The sequence below is a fragment of the Anomaloglossus baeobatrachus genome, chromosome 5 (assembly GCF_048569485.1).
Source record: "Anomaloglossus baeobatrachus isolate aAnoBae1 chromosome 5, aAnoBae1.hap1, whole genome shotgun sequence".
Taxonomy (NCBI): domain Eukaryota; kingdom Metazoa; phylum Chordata; class Amphibia; order Anura; family Aromobatidae; genus Anomaloglossus; species Anomaloglossus baeobatrachus.
This window is the reverse complement of record NC_134357.1, coordinates 204,687,958-204,705,192: the sequence shown is the minus strand read 5'-3', so window position 1 is coordinate 204,705,192 and position 17,235 is coordinate 204,687,958. Positions and strand designations below refer to the sequence as shown.

The window sequence follows — 17,235 nt, the reverse complement described above, 5'->3', positions numbered from 1 at the left end:
GGTGTCAGGCAGTGATTGTGGCAAGAAGCACCCCATTGCAGGATGTCTCCGGAATCCCAGTCGAGCACAGGCTTGTGTGACCGAAGCCAGGGTATTCCCAGAAGAAGAGCATGTGCCATACCAGGGAGCACATGGAAGGCGATTGTCTCAGAGTGTAGCAACCCCACTTGCATTGTACAGTTCTCTGTGATGAACCGGATGGGTTCGGAAAGCGGTTTTCCATCCACGGAAGACAGACTGATGGGGGTAGCAAGACATCGGACGGGAATCTGGTGTAGATCCACCACGGACTGCTGGATAAAGTTCCCGGCGGAGCCAGAATCCAGGAACGCATGTACTGACAACCGGATGGAGCCGCAGGACAGGAATACGGGCACCTGGAGAAAAGGAGAGGACTTGGCATGACCTAGGGTGGCCTCTCCGATGGACCCTAGGCTCTGTAGTTTCCCGGCTTTACTGGACAGTCCTGAATCAGATGTTTGGCACTTCCGCAGTAAAAGCACTCTCCTGCCATTCTCCGATTCCTCTGTCGCAGTCTGGACTCAGTGACGCGGTCGACCTCCATGGGCTCGTGCGGAGCAGTAGGCCTGGTGGAGGGAAGTGACATCGGCCTTTGGAAGGTGGGCGCAAGGCGCGGGGTTCTTCTTGTCCGGGTGACCTCTCTGGCACGCTCTTGGAAGCGGAGATCAATACGGGTAGCCAGAGAGATCAGCTCTTCCAGGGTGGTAGGTACATCCCGGCCGGCCAGTTCATCCTTGATTTTTCCGGATAACCCTTCCCAAAAGGCAGCTACCAAGGCGTCATTGTTCCACTTGAGCTCGGAGGACAGAGTGCGGAATTCGATTGCATACTGTCCCACGGTGAGATTCCCCTGGTGGATTCTCATGAGTGAAGAGGCAGTAGATGAGAGACGGCCTGGCTCATCGAACACCTTACGGAAGGTGGTCAGAAAGACGGACAGGACTTGGACGGTCGGGTCATTCTTTTCCCAGAGCGGATTCATCCAAGCCAGAGCCTGACCAGTCAGATGAGACATGATAAATGCGATTTTCGAGCGATCGGTCGCTTGCTGCAGCGGCGACAGCTCAAAGTGCAGGGAGCACTGGTTTAAGAAACCGCGACACAAACGGGGATCCCCTCCATACATGGGTGGGGAGGCCAGGCGAGAAGGAGACATGTATGTCGATAATCCTGCAGAGTCGGGAGTTGTAGAGGAGGCCGGATTCTGCAGGGCATTTAGACGGGAATCCACGGCCGCCATATCTTCAGCCATGCGTCTCTGGGCCTCATGCTGGCGGGACAGTTCCTGCAGTAGTTCACTCAACTGGGAGCTGTCGGAGGATACGGAGGTTTGCATGGATGCCAGACGGGATTCCACAGACTTTATGTAAGCCACGAACCTTGCTTGGGTCTCACGTTGGCGGGAGAGCTCCTGTTGCAGGTCATTCAGCGGGTTAACCGTGATCCCGGCGGAGTCCATGGCCCGAGCAAACTGTTACGCTCACCGAGGAGCGGCGAACGTCCGGAGGTGGACCCACTGGACCGTGCACCGGACTCCCCTGAGAAGACGGCCAGCAGCGAACCCCTATACAGGGACTGTGCGGCGCCTCCCCAGAAGGCCTAAATGCACGGCAGCCAGGGACCGGAGGTAGGAGTCTCTGTACGGCCAGGCGTGGCTCGGGTACGATGTCCGCGGCAGGCGGAACACGGAAGTGGCACCGGAGATGTTTCACAGCAGGTGACGTCCACAGCCGGTACGGTACAGGTAGTGTCCACGGCAGGTATGGCACGGTGACGTCCACGGTAGGAATGGGTGGTGACGTCCACAGCCGGTACGGTACAGATAGTGTCCACGGCAGGTATGGCACGGTGACGTCCACGGTAGGAATAGGTGGTGACGTCCACAGCCGGAATGGTATAGATGGCACTACGGTGAGACACAGTATTAGAATCAGGTAACAAAAGTACGGATCATAAACAAAAGCATAGACAGATTAGGACACTGGCAATGCACTAATAGAGGCGTTGCTCGGGCGCCTGCTGCCGGGGGAAGTGAACTTAAATACCTATTAGGCAGCAGGTGACCTCTGAGATCACTTCCAGGATTTGGGGCATGCCACTTTAAGAAAGGGGGCGTGGTCTCGCACGCAGCCTAGAATCACCTACAGCAATTCTGTGTGAGGAGGAAACTGCAGCAGGCCTTGGAGTGGGAGCAACGTCTGCAGAGCCATGGGGCCGGTAAGTGGAAGGCCTTCTCTGCCTGGGAGTGGGGGCAGGAGTGCATGTGGGAGCCATGCTGGGACTGGGCAGATGTGAGGGAGAGCTCCCCCCCCCGGGGTCTGGTGGGACCAGGCGTTACAGTGCTGCTGCAGGTACAATGTTGTTTGTCGTTCCTGCGGCAGCACACATCGCTATGTGTGACGCCGCTAGAACGACAAACATCTCCTTACCTCCGTCCACCGGTAAAGGAGGAAGGAAGGAGGTGGGCGGCATGTTCCGGACGCTCATCTCCTCCTCTTCTTTTCTATTGGGTGGCGGTTCAGTGACTCTGCTGTGACGTCGGTGTGACGCTGAACGAACCGCCCCCTTAGAAAGGAAGCGGTTCGCCGGTCACAGCGACGTTGCAGAGCAGGTATGTGCGTGTGACGCTGCCGTAGCGATAATGTTCGCTACAGCAGCGATCACCACATATGGCCGTGCGACGGGGGCGGATGCAATCGCGCTCGACATCGCTAGCAATTTTTTTCAATTGCTAGGTATGTCGCAGCGTGTAAAGCCCGCCTTAGCCACAGTATGGAATTGGCAGCTGAGAGAACTCGACCTGGTTTGTCAAACATCCAACGGAATGCAATCAGAAAGGAGGGTAGAGAATGCATCATGGGGTCATACCATTACCAAAATAACAGCCGATGCAAAAATATCACCAGACAATAAATAACAAATGTATGCCACTTTACACCTTTAAGAAAAAAATTCTGCAAACATAGTTCAGAGGGCACGCTTTAGGATCGCCATTAAATCGTTCAGATGTGGGAAAACGTGGAACTATTTCTGAAGCTGAATATTTTTGAGTAAGGTGTGCCAGGTGTTGAGTAGCTGGTGAGGAGCCTGTAGGAGGTTTTGCACATCCTGGACAAGTTCACATTGGCTGACAGCCAGTTGCATCATAAGGTCAAGCAATTCATCCGTATCCCATGGCAGTGGTGTTGTTACTGCTGTGCCTATCAGATCCATGGTCTTGTTATTCTGTTAGACTCCCCAGGTGAGGTGGCTCTTCCAAGGTGCAGTAGATAGGTGATGCACGCGGGACACGGACATTTGAGGGAGTAGAAACTGCATGTAGACAGGAGATGTCCAGAGAATGGTAGAGAGGTAGCCAGAATACTGGAAACTACAGGCAGGCAGGAGGGTGAAATTCTGAAACTGCATGCCAGCAGAAAAGGTCTAGGAGCTAGCAGGCAGACTGGATGCTGGAAACTGCAGGCAGGCTGGCACCGAGCAGAAGACTGAAGGCAGGCGGGATGCTGGAAGCACAGGCAGGTGTGAGACGTCCGGAACACTGAAGGGAGGAGGGCGGGATGCTGGAAACCGTAGGCAGGCGGGAGATGTTCAGGAGACAAAAGGCAAGTATGATGCTGGAAACTGTAGGATAGAGGGAGATTTCCAGGAGACAACAGTACAGCAGATGAGCAGGTGATGGTGTATACAACAACCCAGAGACTAGCAACCCAGAAATCTTAATACCAAGACACAGGTGTGTGTTATGGTGAGCCTTATATATGACGGCGCGGATGCTCCCATGGGCAAATGCCTGGTAGGCTATCTGCAAAGTCTGACGTGGAGTACAACAGAGTCTAGTGGACTGGGATGAGGGAGCACAATATGGAGCTGGGTCAGGTGTGTAATAGAAACATTTTATGTATAGCCCAAACAGCTGATCAAAATTATACAGATTTTTTAATATTGCCTGGCAAGAAGGCTTGAGCAAGTGTAGGTCAGTGTCTTATGTTAAAATATGTGAAATTGATGTGTTGTGAAAATGTGCCGACATACAGTGAGACTTCCAACAGTCAATGAATTCAGGCATCCTATTGATACCATTTTTGGGATGCTTATGCACCGCATGCATGCCAATACATAACCTTGGGGTTTTGATAGAGAGGCCTGGATCAACTATAGGTAGCCTTTTGGCCACCCTGCATACACTTTGAGCAAAATGTCCCTGTGTACCGCCCGGGACTAGCCACTGATAAGTACAGATACAAGCTTGAAATCGCACTCCAGCTATTGTTATTTTTCTTATACACTAAAGTACAATATAGGTTATTAAAGGGAACCTGTCATCAGAAATTTCGCCCAAAAGCTAAAAGATTCCCCCTCTGCAGCTCCTGGGCTGCATTCTAGGAAGGTCCCTGTTATTATTGTGCCCCATGTGGACCAAAATAAAGCCTTTATAAAGTTCTACCTTTTTGTATGCAGCTTCTGTAAATCCGTCACGGGGGCGGGCTCTCTGCCGTCCGTTATTCTGCCTCCTGGTCCTGTATGCCGCCCCCATCGCTCCTTTCCATATCTGATGCACCGCCCACTGCTCCAGCCATCCCCGCGCATGCCCAGTGCCAGTCTCACGGGACTGAGCACTGTGACTGCTGGTGACGTGTGCGCAGGCAAGTGATTATGGACGGGACTGTGACTGTTATCAGCAAGTACCCGGCCATAATCTCGTGAGCGCGCAAACCTCTCCAGCATTCACACTGAGCTCAGTGTAGATGCTAGACTGTATGGGCTGCTTCCAGGGATGACGTCCCTTTGTCATGTGATAGTATTTCGAACACGCCCCTATCACATGACAAAGGGACGTCATCCCTGGAAGCAGCCCATACAGTCTAGCATCTACACTGAGCTCAGTGTGAATGCTGGAGAGGTTTGCGCGCTCACGAGATTATGGCCGGGTACTTGCTGATAACAGTCACAGTCCCGTCCATAATCACTTGCCTGCGCACACGTCACCAGCAGTCACAGTGCTCAGTCCCGTGAGACTGGCACTGGGCATGCGCGGGGATGGCTGGAGCAGTGGGCGGTGCATCAGATATGGAAAGGAGCGATGGGGGCGGCATACAGGACCAGGAGGCAGAATAACGGACGGCAGAGAGCCCGCCCCCGTGACGGATTTACAGAAGCTGCATACAAAAAGGTAGAACTTTATAAAGGCTTTATTTTGGTCTCACATGGGGCACAATAATAACAGGGACCTTCCTAGAATGCAGCCCAGGAGCTGCAGAGGGGGAATCTTTTAGCTTTTGGGCGAAATTTCTGATGACAGGTTCCCTTTAAAGGAAAAAAATGTTGTCAATGCTTCATGTATACCTGTTTTAGTTGACGTGCCATTTCTGATAGGGAGCGGATTCTTATTACACTGCATTTGTGCGGAGTCCTGTCTAATTGAAGCGGTGATGGATCAGTGAAATAAAACTACTGTCCTCTTACCACAAAATCAGAGTAATTTATGGGATTCAGTCTCATTCAAGAATCAGTGTTTTACATGTGTTTTATCCATGTTACGCATTATAGTCTATGGATGTGTCTTGGTTTTTTATTTAGATTTACAATTTAGATTGTGAGCCCCGATGGGGACAGTGTTGCTGATGTATGTATAGCACTGTGGAATTAATGGCGCTATATAAATTAATAAATAAAATTATAAATATATAATTCATATTGGTTTTATTTTGCTTTTTTTAAGGTAGATAATCCACACACAAAAATATACCGTAAACAGTGATAGCATTCGAATGTCATTTGACTCCTGCCTGTTTTTTTAACTGTTTAATATGTATAAATAAAAATATATATTATTATTATTATTATAGGTAGGAAAATCGTGGAATATTAAAAAACATTTTTTGGTGTAGGAAAAACTGACAGTCTAAACATGTATGAAAACTGGATTCAGCTCACAGTGAGTGATAAAATGGACCATTTTTTTTTATCAAACAAATGACATCCTTTTACTATAGTGAGTCAATGTGTTCTATGAGATGGAGCTTCAGCCTCCCTCTTCTTCCTCCTGAGTGTGATAAGTTTCTCCTGTCTATTTTTCGAAGCAGGCCGTGTGGGAGACAAAAATGAAGCTTGTTCTCATAGAAATACACAGGTATTCTGCACACAGCATGTCTAAATTGTCAGTGTGACCTTTGTAATTGCAAGTAATCGTCATGTGGATCTATTGGATCACCACTCTCAAATAAAGGAGAAGTTATATTTTCAACTTCATTGGGATAATTTAGATGAACAGGTAGAGTGGAGGAAAAGGGAGTCTGAGAGATGCCAGGAGGGATTTAATCTAAGTGATGTTCCCATAGGTCTCAGGATGTCAGAGACTGATCTCCTGTCTACCTGGAGAACATATACTGACCTGGAAGTGAGACTGGACCTCACATGACTCTGCTGCCCGCAATGAAGAGAAGACAAATATATAGATGCAACTGAGCTGCAAAGTGATTAAAAGTATATTATTTCCCTACAATGAACATTATTGTTGTTCGTGCTATTGCAGTATGGAGCAGAGAAAATGCTATTTGCTCAGGTTGAGACAACGTTCACATTGACACAGAGTAGACCATTCTCATCTAGAACTGAAATTTGGTGAAACACTGTACAATATACTACTATCCTGTTAAAGCATGAATACCTTCTGAAAGATATCCAGTTTCTCTTTTGATCTCTTTTAGACTTCCAGCACTGAGCTGTATTACATATTTGTGGCTAAGCACATTTAATTTGTTAAGTTTACAAATGCCTTTACAAATCATTGAGTTAATTTTGTTGTGATTACAAATGTTTTTTCTTCTTTATGCTTCTTGCAGGTGTATGTCCAATGATGACGCTCCTCTGAATTCTTTCCCAGGAAGAGGGCCATCTGGTAGGAGTCAAAAAACTAAAATATGTACCACCACACTACCATCTGGTCATGCTGCATCTATGAAGGACCCCATCTGCAGTCTTGCTGCGACTGACCGCACTCGGCTTGGCCCTCATTTCATCAGCTCCACTTTTACCACAACTTGCTCTCCTTTCAAAGTTAACAAGAAAACCAAAGGTCTAATTGATGGCCTCACTAAGTTTTTCACTCCATCTCCTGAGGGACGCAGATTTCGCAGGCAAATTGTAGACTTCTCTGTACACTACCGACCTAGAAAAAAACGTAATGACACGGGCGCTACAGACAAGTTAAACTGTCCCTCTCAGCCTTCCCAACCTGCTTCTTCTTCTCTTTCACATATCACCCCCATATCAGGCTACAGCCCCGGCTCACAGAAATCCAGCAATTCTACCACATCCAATTCCCCACAGAGTTCATCAAGTCATTCCAGTGCCCCTTCCCTCAGAAGCCTCCCCAGTAACAGTCAACTGAAGGGGCTCTTTGATGGGCTGTCCCACATCTATGCCACCCAGGGCCAGCCACGTCAAAAAGGCCACCCTAGCTATGCACCTCCAAAACATATTCGCCGTAAAGGCAGACTTTACCCTTCCACCCACTATTTTGGCAAGAGGGAGTCTAGGAGTAGACTTCTACTCCCCCACCCTAACCTATCTGGCTGGGCAGTATCCCGCAGTCGAGCTTTAAAAGCATTGGCTCAGTTCAAGCGTTCATCGTTCCTTATAAAGCACAGGACAATAGGCAGGTTAAAATATAAAGCAGGAGCCATAGGGTCAACAAACAGACCACCAGAAAAGCGCAATCTGGCAGACAGCAAGACTAAGCCCACCCAGGATGATGGTAAGCACAGGCATTAGAAACCTTTGCATAGCCCGTTTTTTTTTAGTCTGTGTTTTAAAACTTCTAATATTTCTAGATATATTTGCTTGTACCCTTTAAGATCTTGCCACAAAGCTTTGTATGTTCTTGTAAAATCCATCATGATTAAACAGATTAAAAATGACCGATGGGCAGCACATGTGGTCTCTATTAAAGTGAATGTGTCTCCAGCACATTGTCAGTATATTTAGGTATTTGTAACCATCTCCCAGCAATGCTATGTTAGTGGGCACTAGTGATGGGCGGACTCGCAGATAACCGGGAAGGACGGACCTAACTGGATTTTAAAAAAATCCAATTCCGACCCGGAATTGATTCCGGATATCTGGCTGGACGCCGGTCCCCATAAAAGTCTATAGTCACCAGAATCCAGCAATTAAAAATGGTGGTAGAAAGGATAGCAGGATAGGAGCAGGTGTGCTATACTTACCGAGTCTCCAGCGCTGCTGTAACTCCTTCCACGGCCACCCATTCACTTCTAGGAAAACTCATTAGGCTCATACATATTCACTGCTTTCTCCACCCACCGGCATCTGTGATTGATTGCAGTCAGATAAGCCCCCACCCTGAGTGTCAGCGTGTCAGCTGACTGCTTCCAATCTCAGATGCTATGTGCGTCTATCATAGTATAAAAATAAATAAATAAATTGGTGTAGGGTCCCCCCATATTGATACCCATCACAGATAAAACATACGGTTACAGGCTGCAGCCCCCAGCAGAGGGCTGATCTTGGCCGTGTATCAAAATAGGAGGAACCACATGGTTTTTTTTTTAATTATTTAATTATTAGCCTACGGTCCCCCCCAATTGTGTTACCCAGCCACGATAAAGCCTAACAGCTGGGGGCTGGTATTCTCAGGCTGAGAAAACCCATGGTTATTGGCAGCCCCCCAGCCTAAAAATAGCAGACGCCCAGGATTGTCTCATCCATTAGATGTGACAAGCCCAGCACTTTACCTGACTCTTCCCGATTGCCCTGGTGTGGTTGCAATTGGGGTAATAAGGGGTTAAACGCAGCTCACAGCTACCACTAAGCACTACATTAGTAATGGGGAGGGTCTATGAGACTCCCCATTACTAATCTGTAAGTGAATAAGTGAAAGTAAATAAACACAAACACCAAAAAAATCCTTTAGTTGAAATAAAAGACAAAAAAACACCCTCTTTCACCCCTTTTTTTAACCTCCAAACATGCAGATCCAAAGTAATCCACGATGATTCCAGCTCTGCTACATTACTGAAGGCACAGCGTGCAATCATGCATCATGACTGACCAAGCGATTAGCGATGAGGTCACTCAGGTTAGTTGCGGTCACAGTTGGAGATTCCTACGGTCTTATACCTGTGATCACAGATAACCTGAACCCTGATGACCTTAATTAACTCTCACTGAGTTCACAGACCTTCATCTCCTGGCAGAAAACTGCATTTTTTTTACCAAGAGATGCAGATTTGGTGCTGAAATGTTTACATCATATTCCTGCATCCAATCTACACTTGCCAAAAAAATTCATCACTACTGCATGTAAAAATTTCAGCAACAAATCTGCATCTCTTGGCAAAGAAAATGAGTGGTGTACCATTAGTAATGTAGCAGAGCTGGAATCGCCGTGGGACCTCGTGTGGATTAGATCGGACCTCAAGGGTGTTTTGGATTTTAATAGAGTGGTGAAAGAGGGTGTTTTTTTGTCTTTTATTTCAAATAAAGGGTTTTTTGTGTTTATTTACTTTCACTTACAGATTAATAATGGGGGGGTCTCATAGATGCATGCAATTACTAATCTAGGGTTTAATTGCAGCTGTGGGTTATGACTAACCCCTTATTACCCTTATTGCCACCGCACCAGGTCAATCAGTAAGAGTCGCATTAGGGCTGGGATTGTCACATCTAATGGATGCGACAATGCTGGGTAGCTGCAGGCTGATATTTTTAGGCTGGGGGCTCCCAATAACCATGGATTTCCACAGCCTGAGAATACCAGCCCCCATCTATCGGGCATTATCATAGCTGGGTATCAAAATTAGGGGGACCACATGCTGTGTTTTTAAATTATTTATTTAAATAATTAAAAAAAAAAAAGAAGCTGCATGCGGTTCCTCTTATTTTGATACACAGCCAAGATAATTGCATGGCTGGGGGCTGCAGCCATTAGCCATATGCATTATCTGTGCTGGTATCAAGATGAGGGGACCCTACGCCAATTTTTTTTATTTATTTATTTTTACTGTACGATATCAGGCTGTCACTCATGGTGGGGGTACCTCTGACTACAAGCAATCACAGATGCTGATGGTGGGGAAAGCAGTGCATATGCATGAGCCTAATGAGTGGCCCCAAAAGTGAATGGGCGGCTGCGGTGACAGCCGCGACAGAGGCTCAGTAAGTATGAAGCGCCGCTTGCTTTACTATTTTTTTTATTTATTTTTTCTTCACTTTTTGTATTACTTGAGTGCCGGACCTGGATCATTAGCTGGATTTCCCTGACCACTCCGGGCCTGAGGCCAGCACCCGGATATTTTTGAATCCACGTGGATCCAGATTTTTACAGTCCAGGTCCGCCTATCACTAGTGGTCACACATTGTCCACGAAGTAGGCAAGAGACCAATGATTGAGACCAACATGCCTGTCTACTTGGAAGCTGGGCTCTTCTTGTTTCTAAAGAAGCAGGGCTGCAGGTGTCATGTCATGTGTACCCCCGCACAATGGCTCATCCAGTGAAGACACATACTCCATGTTTTCTCCTGGGGGCTTCTAAGTAAAGCTTGGTTATACATTCTTCTTATTTTAATGATGTATAATACAAGATAATATTGTGGTACCGTGTTAGCCAGAAAAAATCAACTAACCAGAAAAATGATATTAGCAAGCTTTAAGAGCCCAATGGCCCCTTCTTCAGGCAAAATGACAAATTAATTACTGAAACAAACAATGTTGTGATTTTGTCTCAGTAATTCATTTGTAATTCTTATATTAATACATGCTGGAGAAACAACCAGCACATTTCTGTGAATGAATTTTCTTTTTTTGATACAGACATTAAGTGCCTTTCTGGATTATGTTTGCCTTGTAATGTTTTGGGGGTGTACAAATGATCCATCAAACATATGGCCCCAAAGTGATGTAAACAGGGCATTGTTTGTCACACTTGCATGTTATAGGGCTGTTATAAACTAATATGTATACAGGTAGATAACAAAATGTGCTCTACTGCCTGCAAGGGCTGATAATCAATCAACTCTTTGTTCACATGAATTTCACATGCATAAATACTATCATGTTAGGATCTCCCTTCAGTTTTTTCCAGTGATACTAAATCATTGCGGCAGTTTCATCCTTTGGTTATTTTATATGATAGTAGTAGTAGTGTCCCGTAGAAACATCCTGCTGAAAGTATTCGTATGATATCCCTGCTGTTTCATCCTTCTCACAAACGTTTTTTGAAAAACTAACCTTTGTTTCATCCACTTTGCACTTTCCAGTATTACTTACTCTGAACATGTTAATTTCTCTATTTCCACATATCTTACTACTTTTAACACAGCTTCCTTGTAGACTCCGTATGTCAACTGCATCTGGCTTTTTGGCATGGCTGTTCCAGCCGACTTCATCCCAAACTCGGGCTGTCCATTTATGTCAGCTCTGTCGCTTTGTCCCCTACTCCGCTCTTAATCCTCTCATTCTGCGCCCTGTTGCATCCATTCTTTGGCGATTTTACACTCCATTTCAGTAGAACATCATCTCTAATTTTGTGTCCCTTACAAAAATATGCATTTTTGTGTAGATTTCTTCTGTTCTTTTACTATTACTTGCTAATTCATATGACTATATTTATGTACAAGCTGCAAATTGTACAGTCATAATAAATACACCATCTGCTTCTATGGGACCATACTGGAGCTCCGATTTTTGTGATACCTCAACAAACGTGGAATTCTGGAGTTATTCACCACTGTAGGCGTTCAGGTACCATATGTACAGTAGAGCTGCATGGACTTCATGTGCAAATGGCTCTGAGCTGCATGTACATACTGCTGATGAGATAATACAATATAATGTCTTCATTTTATTTTAGCATATTCTGTAAATTTTAAATATATCACTTCTCCACAGGAATGGAACAGCTATATTTATCAGTCTAATAGATGTGAATGCAGCGATGGTCATGCATGCACAATACTATATTTGCACACAACAGACTTTGGGACCTCTGTTCTTAGAGTCACAGGGATCCCAGAGGCATTCATAAATATGTCATCTGTCCTCTGGGCAGGGGATAATTGTATTTAGTGGAAGAAATCAGAGTAACCGTCCAATTTTTTTACTTTTTTTTAAAAAAATCAATAGAAGGCATGACAATAAGAACTTTGTAATCTATCTTATTAGCAATAAAAAGTAAAATGACAGTTAAGGCCGCTTTACACGCAGCGACAGCGCTAGCGATGTCGCTAGCGAAAGCACCTGCCCCCGTCGTTTGTGCGTCACGCGCAAATCGCTGCCTGTGGAGAACAATATCACCAGTACGCGTCACACATACTTACCTTCCTAACGACGTCGCTGTGGCCGCTGAATTACCTCTTTTTTAAGGGGGCGCTTCGTTCGGCGTGACAGCAACGTCACTCAGCGGGCCACCAATTGAAGTGGAGGGGCGTAGAGCAGCCGCATTCACGTCACTCCCACCTCATTGCCGGAGGATGCAGGAACGCTGTTGTTCGTCATTCCCAGGGTGTCACACATAGAGATGTTTGCTGCATCAGGAACGAGGAACAACCTGCGTCCTGAAAGAGCAACGATATTTTGAAAATGAATGGCGTGTCAACGATCAACGATTAGGTGAGTATTTTTGATCGTTAGCGGTCGCTCGTAGGTGTCACACGCAACAACGTCGCTAACGAGGCCAGATGTGCGTCATGAATACTGTGACCCCAGCGATATCTCGTTAGCGATGTCGCTGCGTGTAAATTAGGCTTTAAAGGTAATCTTTCAGAAGGTTTTTGCTATGTAAACTGAGGACAGCATGAGGTAGGGGCTGGGACACAGATTTCAGTGATGTGTGCCTCATTAGGCTATATACTATAGTTTCAAAACAATGAATGTTTCATGCTGGTAAGTGCCACCCTACTCACTGCGGGCTCAGTTTTGCTCCTTGTGACGCCCTGGCAAAACCAGGTAGTCACAAATAGTTCCCCGCATAACACCATCCCTCACCTAGGAAATACACAGCCGACCTGAAACCCTAGTCACCCCCCCTAGGGAAAGATAGACACACCAGTGGGTGGAGCCAGGCGGTTGGACACGCCCACCCAGGGGTCTAGACAGCTCAGGGTGGGAAAAAAAGCAGTTCTAGTGAGATTAAGATTGTAGTTCAAGTTGAGAGGAGTGTGGGCTGGAGCTAGGTGTAGCTCCAGCAGAGGAGGTTCAAGTTGAACGGTGCCAGGGTAGGAGCCCTGGTGCCTTTGGCTAGGTGGCAGACGGTGGTCTCCGTCAGCAGGAGACGGGAAGACGGCTCGGCAGAACCGAGGTGGACCGGGACAGGGTTGTAGCCCGCCAGTACCGACACGGGGAACCGACCCAGAAACCGGAGCACAAAGGGGGGTACTCGGACCCTGAAGCCATGACCGGAAACCAGCGGCCTGGTTAATTAACCGATTGAGGCCAGGACTAGAGGTTCTGTCCCACCCAAAGTCCCTCATAGAAGACAACAGCCCACTGATAGGGATAGGAGGTCACCGCCAGGGCACATAGATCCCACGGGCTAGCGTCTGCGGGCATGGCTCTTTAGGCCACATCCAGCCGGGAACGGACTCCTGAGTTCCAGACTAGGAAGTCCACCTTACACAAAGTCAGTGCAGAGGAAAAGGATAGAGACCACCAGCCCAGGTGGGGGATCCGAATGCAACTGGCCGCGGCGCCGGCCACCAGCACCTTGGTTTACCAAAGACTCGTGTGATTCCTTGACTGTGAGTAATCAACATCCCCTTGCCGTCGCTATACCCTGCACGAAGACACTGCGTCCTGGGGCAACCATCCCTACCCACGGAGGGGTTAACATCTAGCTGCCACTACATCTCCCCCGGGTGCCCCATAGCAGCAGCGGTGGTGTTCCAACTCACCCTACACCGAGGGTGGCGTCACAAACTTAATACGGCCTAACCCGTACATCTACGTCCCCCCTATTTATTCGGCGTGCCCGCGAGACCCTCGGGTCCGGAGACCCTTGAGCCACCCCCCTTAGGAGGTCCAGATCCGAGCAGCGCCAGCTGCTGGCACGGGGGTGGCACACTCCTCCCAGTGTCAGTTGGCAACACATCCAGTACTGCCACATTCTCCTGTTGCTGGAGAGCCTCCACCTTGTATAGAGGCATGGTCAGACTCTGCATGCGTATAATAAACTGTCTCTTGCTAGCGTTGCTGCTCTTACCTATCCTCTGCCAGAAGTGGGTTTAATATAGGCAGCTCCTCCATCCACACCTGGCCTAAGCTTAAGGCCAAGTTAGTCAGTGTCTTGTGCTCTGATTGCATTACTGTTTTGTCTCTCCTGTTCTCTAACCGGCATGTCTACACATTTACCCAGAACTCTCCTCTCCTGACCTCGGCTTTGTATATCTATCCTGTGCTGCCTGTCCCAACCTCGCACTGTCTGACTTTGTCTCTTCCTCTGCCCTGTGTACTTTGTATTCTTGCCTTGAGCTGTTGGTCAGCTGCTGCAGGTCCAGGGACTGCCCTGGAATGGCACCTGGTGACTACCTGCGGCTAAAGCCTATTCTCACCATCAGAGGCTCTAGTGAAAACCAATTAGTTGCTTAGTGACACCGCTCCATGGCAAATTCGGCAGGTGGCACAGTAGGTCCACATCCCCCACTGTCATAGTGTTTTATCAACAGGAGATTATCACTGCGTGGACTAGGTTCCCTCATATGACCAGGTTCAGTCCCCCCCAGTATTAATTAGCAGCTTCCTGTCAATAGAAAATGTGGTGTGAGTGGAGTTAGCATTCTGAGCTCTGCTACATGCTACATCTAATAATTCTCATTGTCACTGCTTCTGCACCCATTAAACTAAGTGATACATCACTGGAATTAGGGTCTCTTTCCCTACATTATTGTACTCTCAGTTGAGGTAGCAAAATCCTGCTGAGAGATTCTCTTTCAGTATGAAGTCTATAGAAGCAAAGTATGTAGAATTGTATTATATGATTTTTAGTAAATGTTGAATGGTATTTTGCTTAAATTAAAATTCACCTACTTTTTGGAGCTCCACTTGCTCCCCACAGTTTAACTCAGCTGAATAATGTCCTATAGATTCTCCATTATCTTAGGCTTAAAGGGAACCAACCAGCAGAATTTTGCTATATGAAGTAAAGCCAGTGCCACACTGACGCTAGGAAGCTGAATGTAATGATACCTTTAATTGACAGATTCCATGCTTCATTGCTGAAAAATCATTAAATTTAAGTCCCAGAAATGCACTGCTCATTTGATTGGCATGTGCATCGGGGTGGGACTATGTGAGTCGAGTTTTGTGCTCTTTATCCGCCCCTGTATGCTGACCTTTATTCCCCCGTCGCTGCCTTTTCATTTAGGTCTGGCATCTGGTAGCAATGGGAAATTTCATCAACTGTTCACTAAGATGGCATTGGAGTCAGCGCCTGCGCATAGTGCTATCGCTGGCGCCATCTTATTGAAGACAGTCTCCTTCTGCTTCCTACGTTTCCAATACTGTTGCCAAGGGTGGCTTGATTCCAACCTTCCTGCCTGCTTTGCATGCAGTGATCTGCTGCTGCTAAGCCGGCTCTTCTTCTTTTGTGACTACGCGCACTCCTGTGGTCTTGAAGAGGGAAAATGATGCAAGGACGCATGTGCCACCCTCGGCAACAGCATAGGAAGCAGGAGGAGACCATCTTCAATAAGATGGTGCCGCAGATAGCGCTATGTGCAAAGGCTAACTCCAATGTCATTTTAATGAAGAGTTCCTTAAATACTTCACAATACTACTGCACACGCAGCAGATATAAATTATAAGGTGGCAACGGGGGATAAAAGGCAGGCCAACATACGGGGCAGATGAAGAACACAAGACCCAACCCACGTAGTCCCTCCCAGATACACACGCCAATCAAACGTGCAGTGCATTTCAGAAACTTGGCTTAAAGATTTTTCAGCAATCAAGCATGAAATCAGTGAATGAAAGGTATCATTGCATTCAGCTTCCCAGCACCAGTGTGGCACTGGCTTTACTTTATGTAGCCAAATTCTGCTGGTTGGTTCTCTTTAAGTAAGTATAACTTTGGAAGGAAAATTAGTGTTTGCCAAGGCTTCTTCTTTAAATAAATATTGCTCCCTTTAACCCTTTTCCTTGCAGATAATTACTTCACTGCAATAACATTTTTATGTGATTAACTTTACAATTAGATTTTGTTCATGCCATCATAAAACATAGCTAACAAATGGTACAAATTTTTACTTTAACCTTGTTAAGATGTAGATAGAAAAATAGTTTGAAGGTAAACATGTAGGTGTTGAAACAAGCAGAGGCCACATTTAATATATACACACAATGATCACTAATAGATCGCTCTGTGCACATGGGCTGCCATTGTTCTTACTAGCACAGGTCCTCTTTACACAGGGCAATGCGCTGCAAAGAGCGATAACCTTTTAAGAAAACCAAAAGATCATTCCACCCCATAAATAAGTTTTTTGCTCTTTTATTGAGTGATCAGCAGTCTGTTAAGACTTTAGGATTATTGTGATCATTATATGGTGAAAATGCACTTTTAAGGTACCATCACACATAACGAGATCGCTAGCGAGATCGCAGCTGAGTCACGGTTTCCGTGACGCAGTAGCGATCCCGTTAGCGATTTTGTTATGTGTGACACCTACCACAGCGATCAGACCCCTGCTGTCAGATCTCTAGTCGTTGCAGAATGGTCCAGGCCATTTTCTTCAAAGGCGATGTTTGACACTGTGTGACAGGGTCACAGTGACTGCTGAGATCGTTATACAGGTCGCTGCTGCGACCTGTATTGTTCCTGCATCGCTGGTAAGATCTGACTGTGTGACAGCTCATCTGCAACCTCCCAGCGATCCCTATCAGGTCGCATCGTTTTCGGGATCGCTGGTAAGTCGTGTGTGACGGCCCTTAAGGTACTGTCACACATAACGAGATCGCTAGCGAGATCGCAGCTGAGTCACGGTTTCTGTGACGCAGTAGCGATCCCGTTAGCGATCTCGTTATGTGTGACATCTACCAGCGATCAGGCCCCTGCTGTGAGATCTCTAGTCGTTGCAGAATGGTCCAGGCCATTTTCTTCAAAGGCGATGTCCTCCTGGGCAGGACACATCGCTGTGTTTGACACTGTGTGACAGGGTCACAGTGACTGCTGAGATCGTTATACAGGTCGCTACTGCGACCTG

General features: G+C 46.9%; 1 protein-coding gene across 2 annotated transcripts in view; it reads left to right on the top strand.

The window, feature by feature from the left end:
* Nucleotides 1-17,235, top strand: part of KAT6B (lysine acetyltransferase 6B) — a 745,545-nt gene that overhangs the window by 371,137 nt on the left and 357,173 nt on the right. The window contains exon 7 of one of the 2 annotated variants that reach the window (XM_075349101.1): nucleotides 6,864-6,919. In XM_075349101.1, coding sequence (XP_075205216.1) covers nucleotides 6,864-6,919 — 56 coding nt within the window. Of the gene's footprint in view, nucleotides 1-6,863; nucleotides 7,778-17,235 lie in introns of both variants that reach the window. The other variant, XM_075349100.1, reaches the window with a different exon arrangement.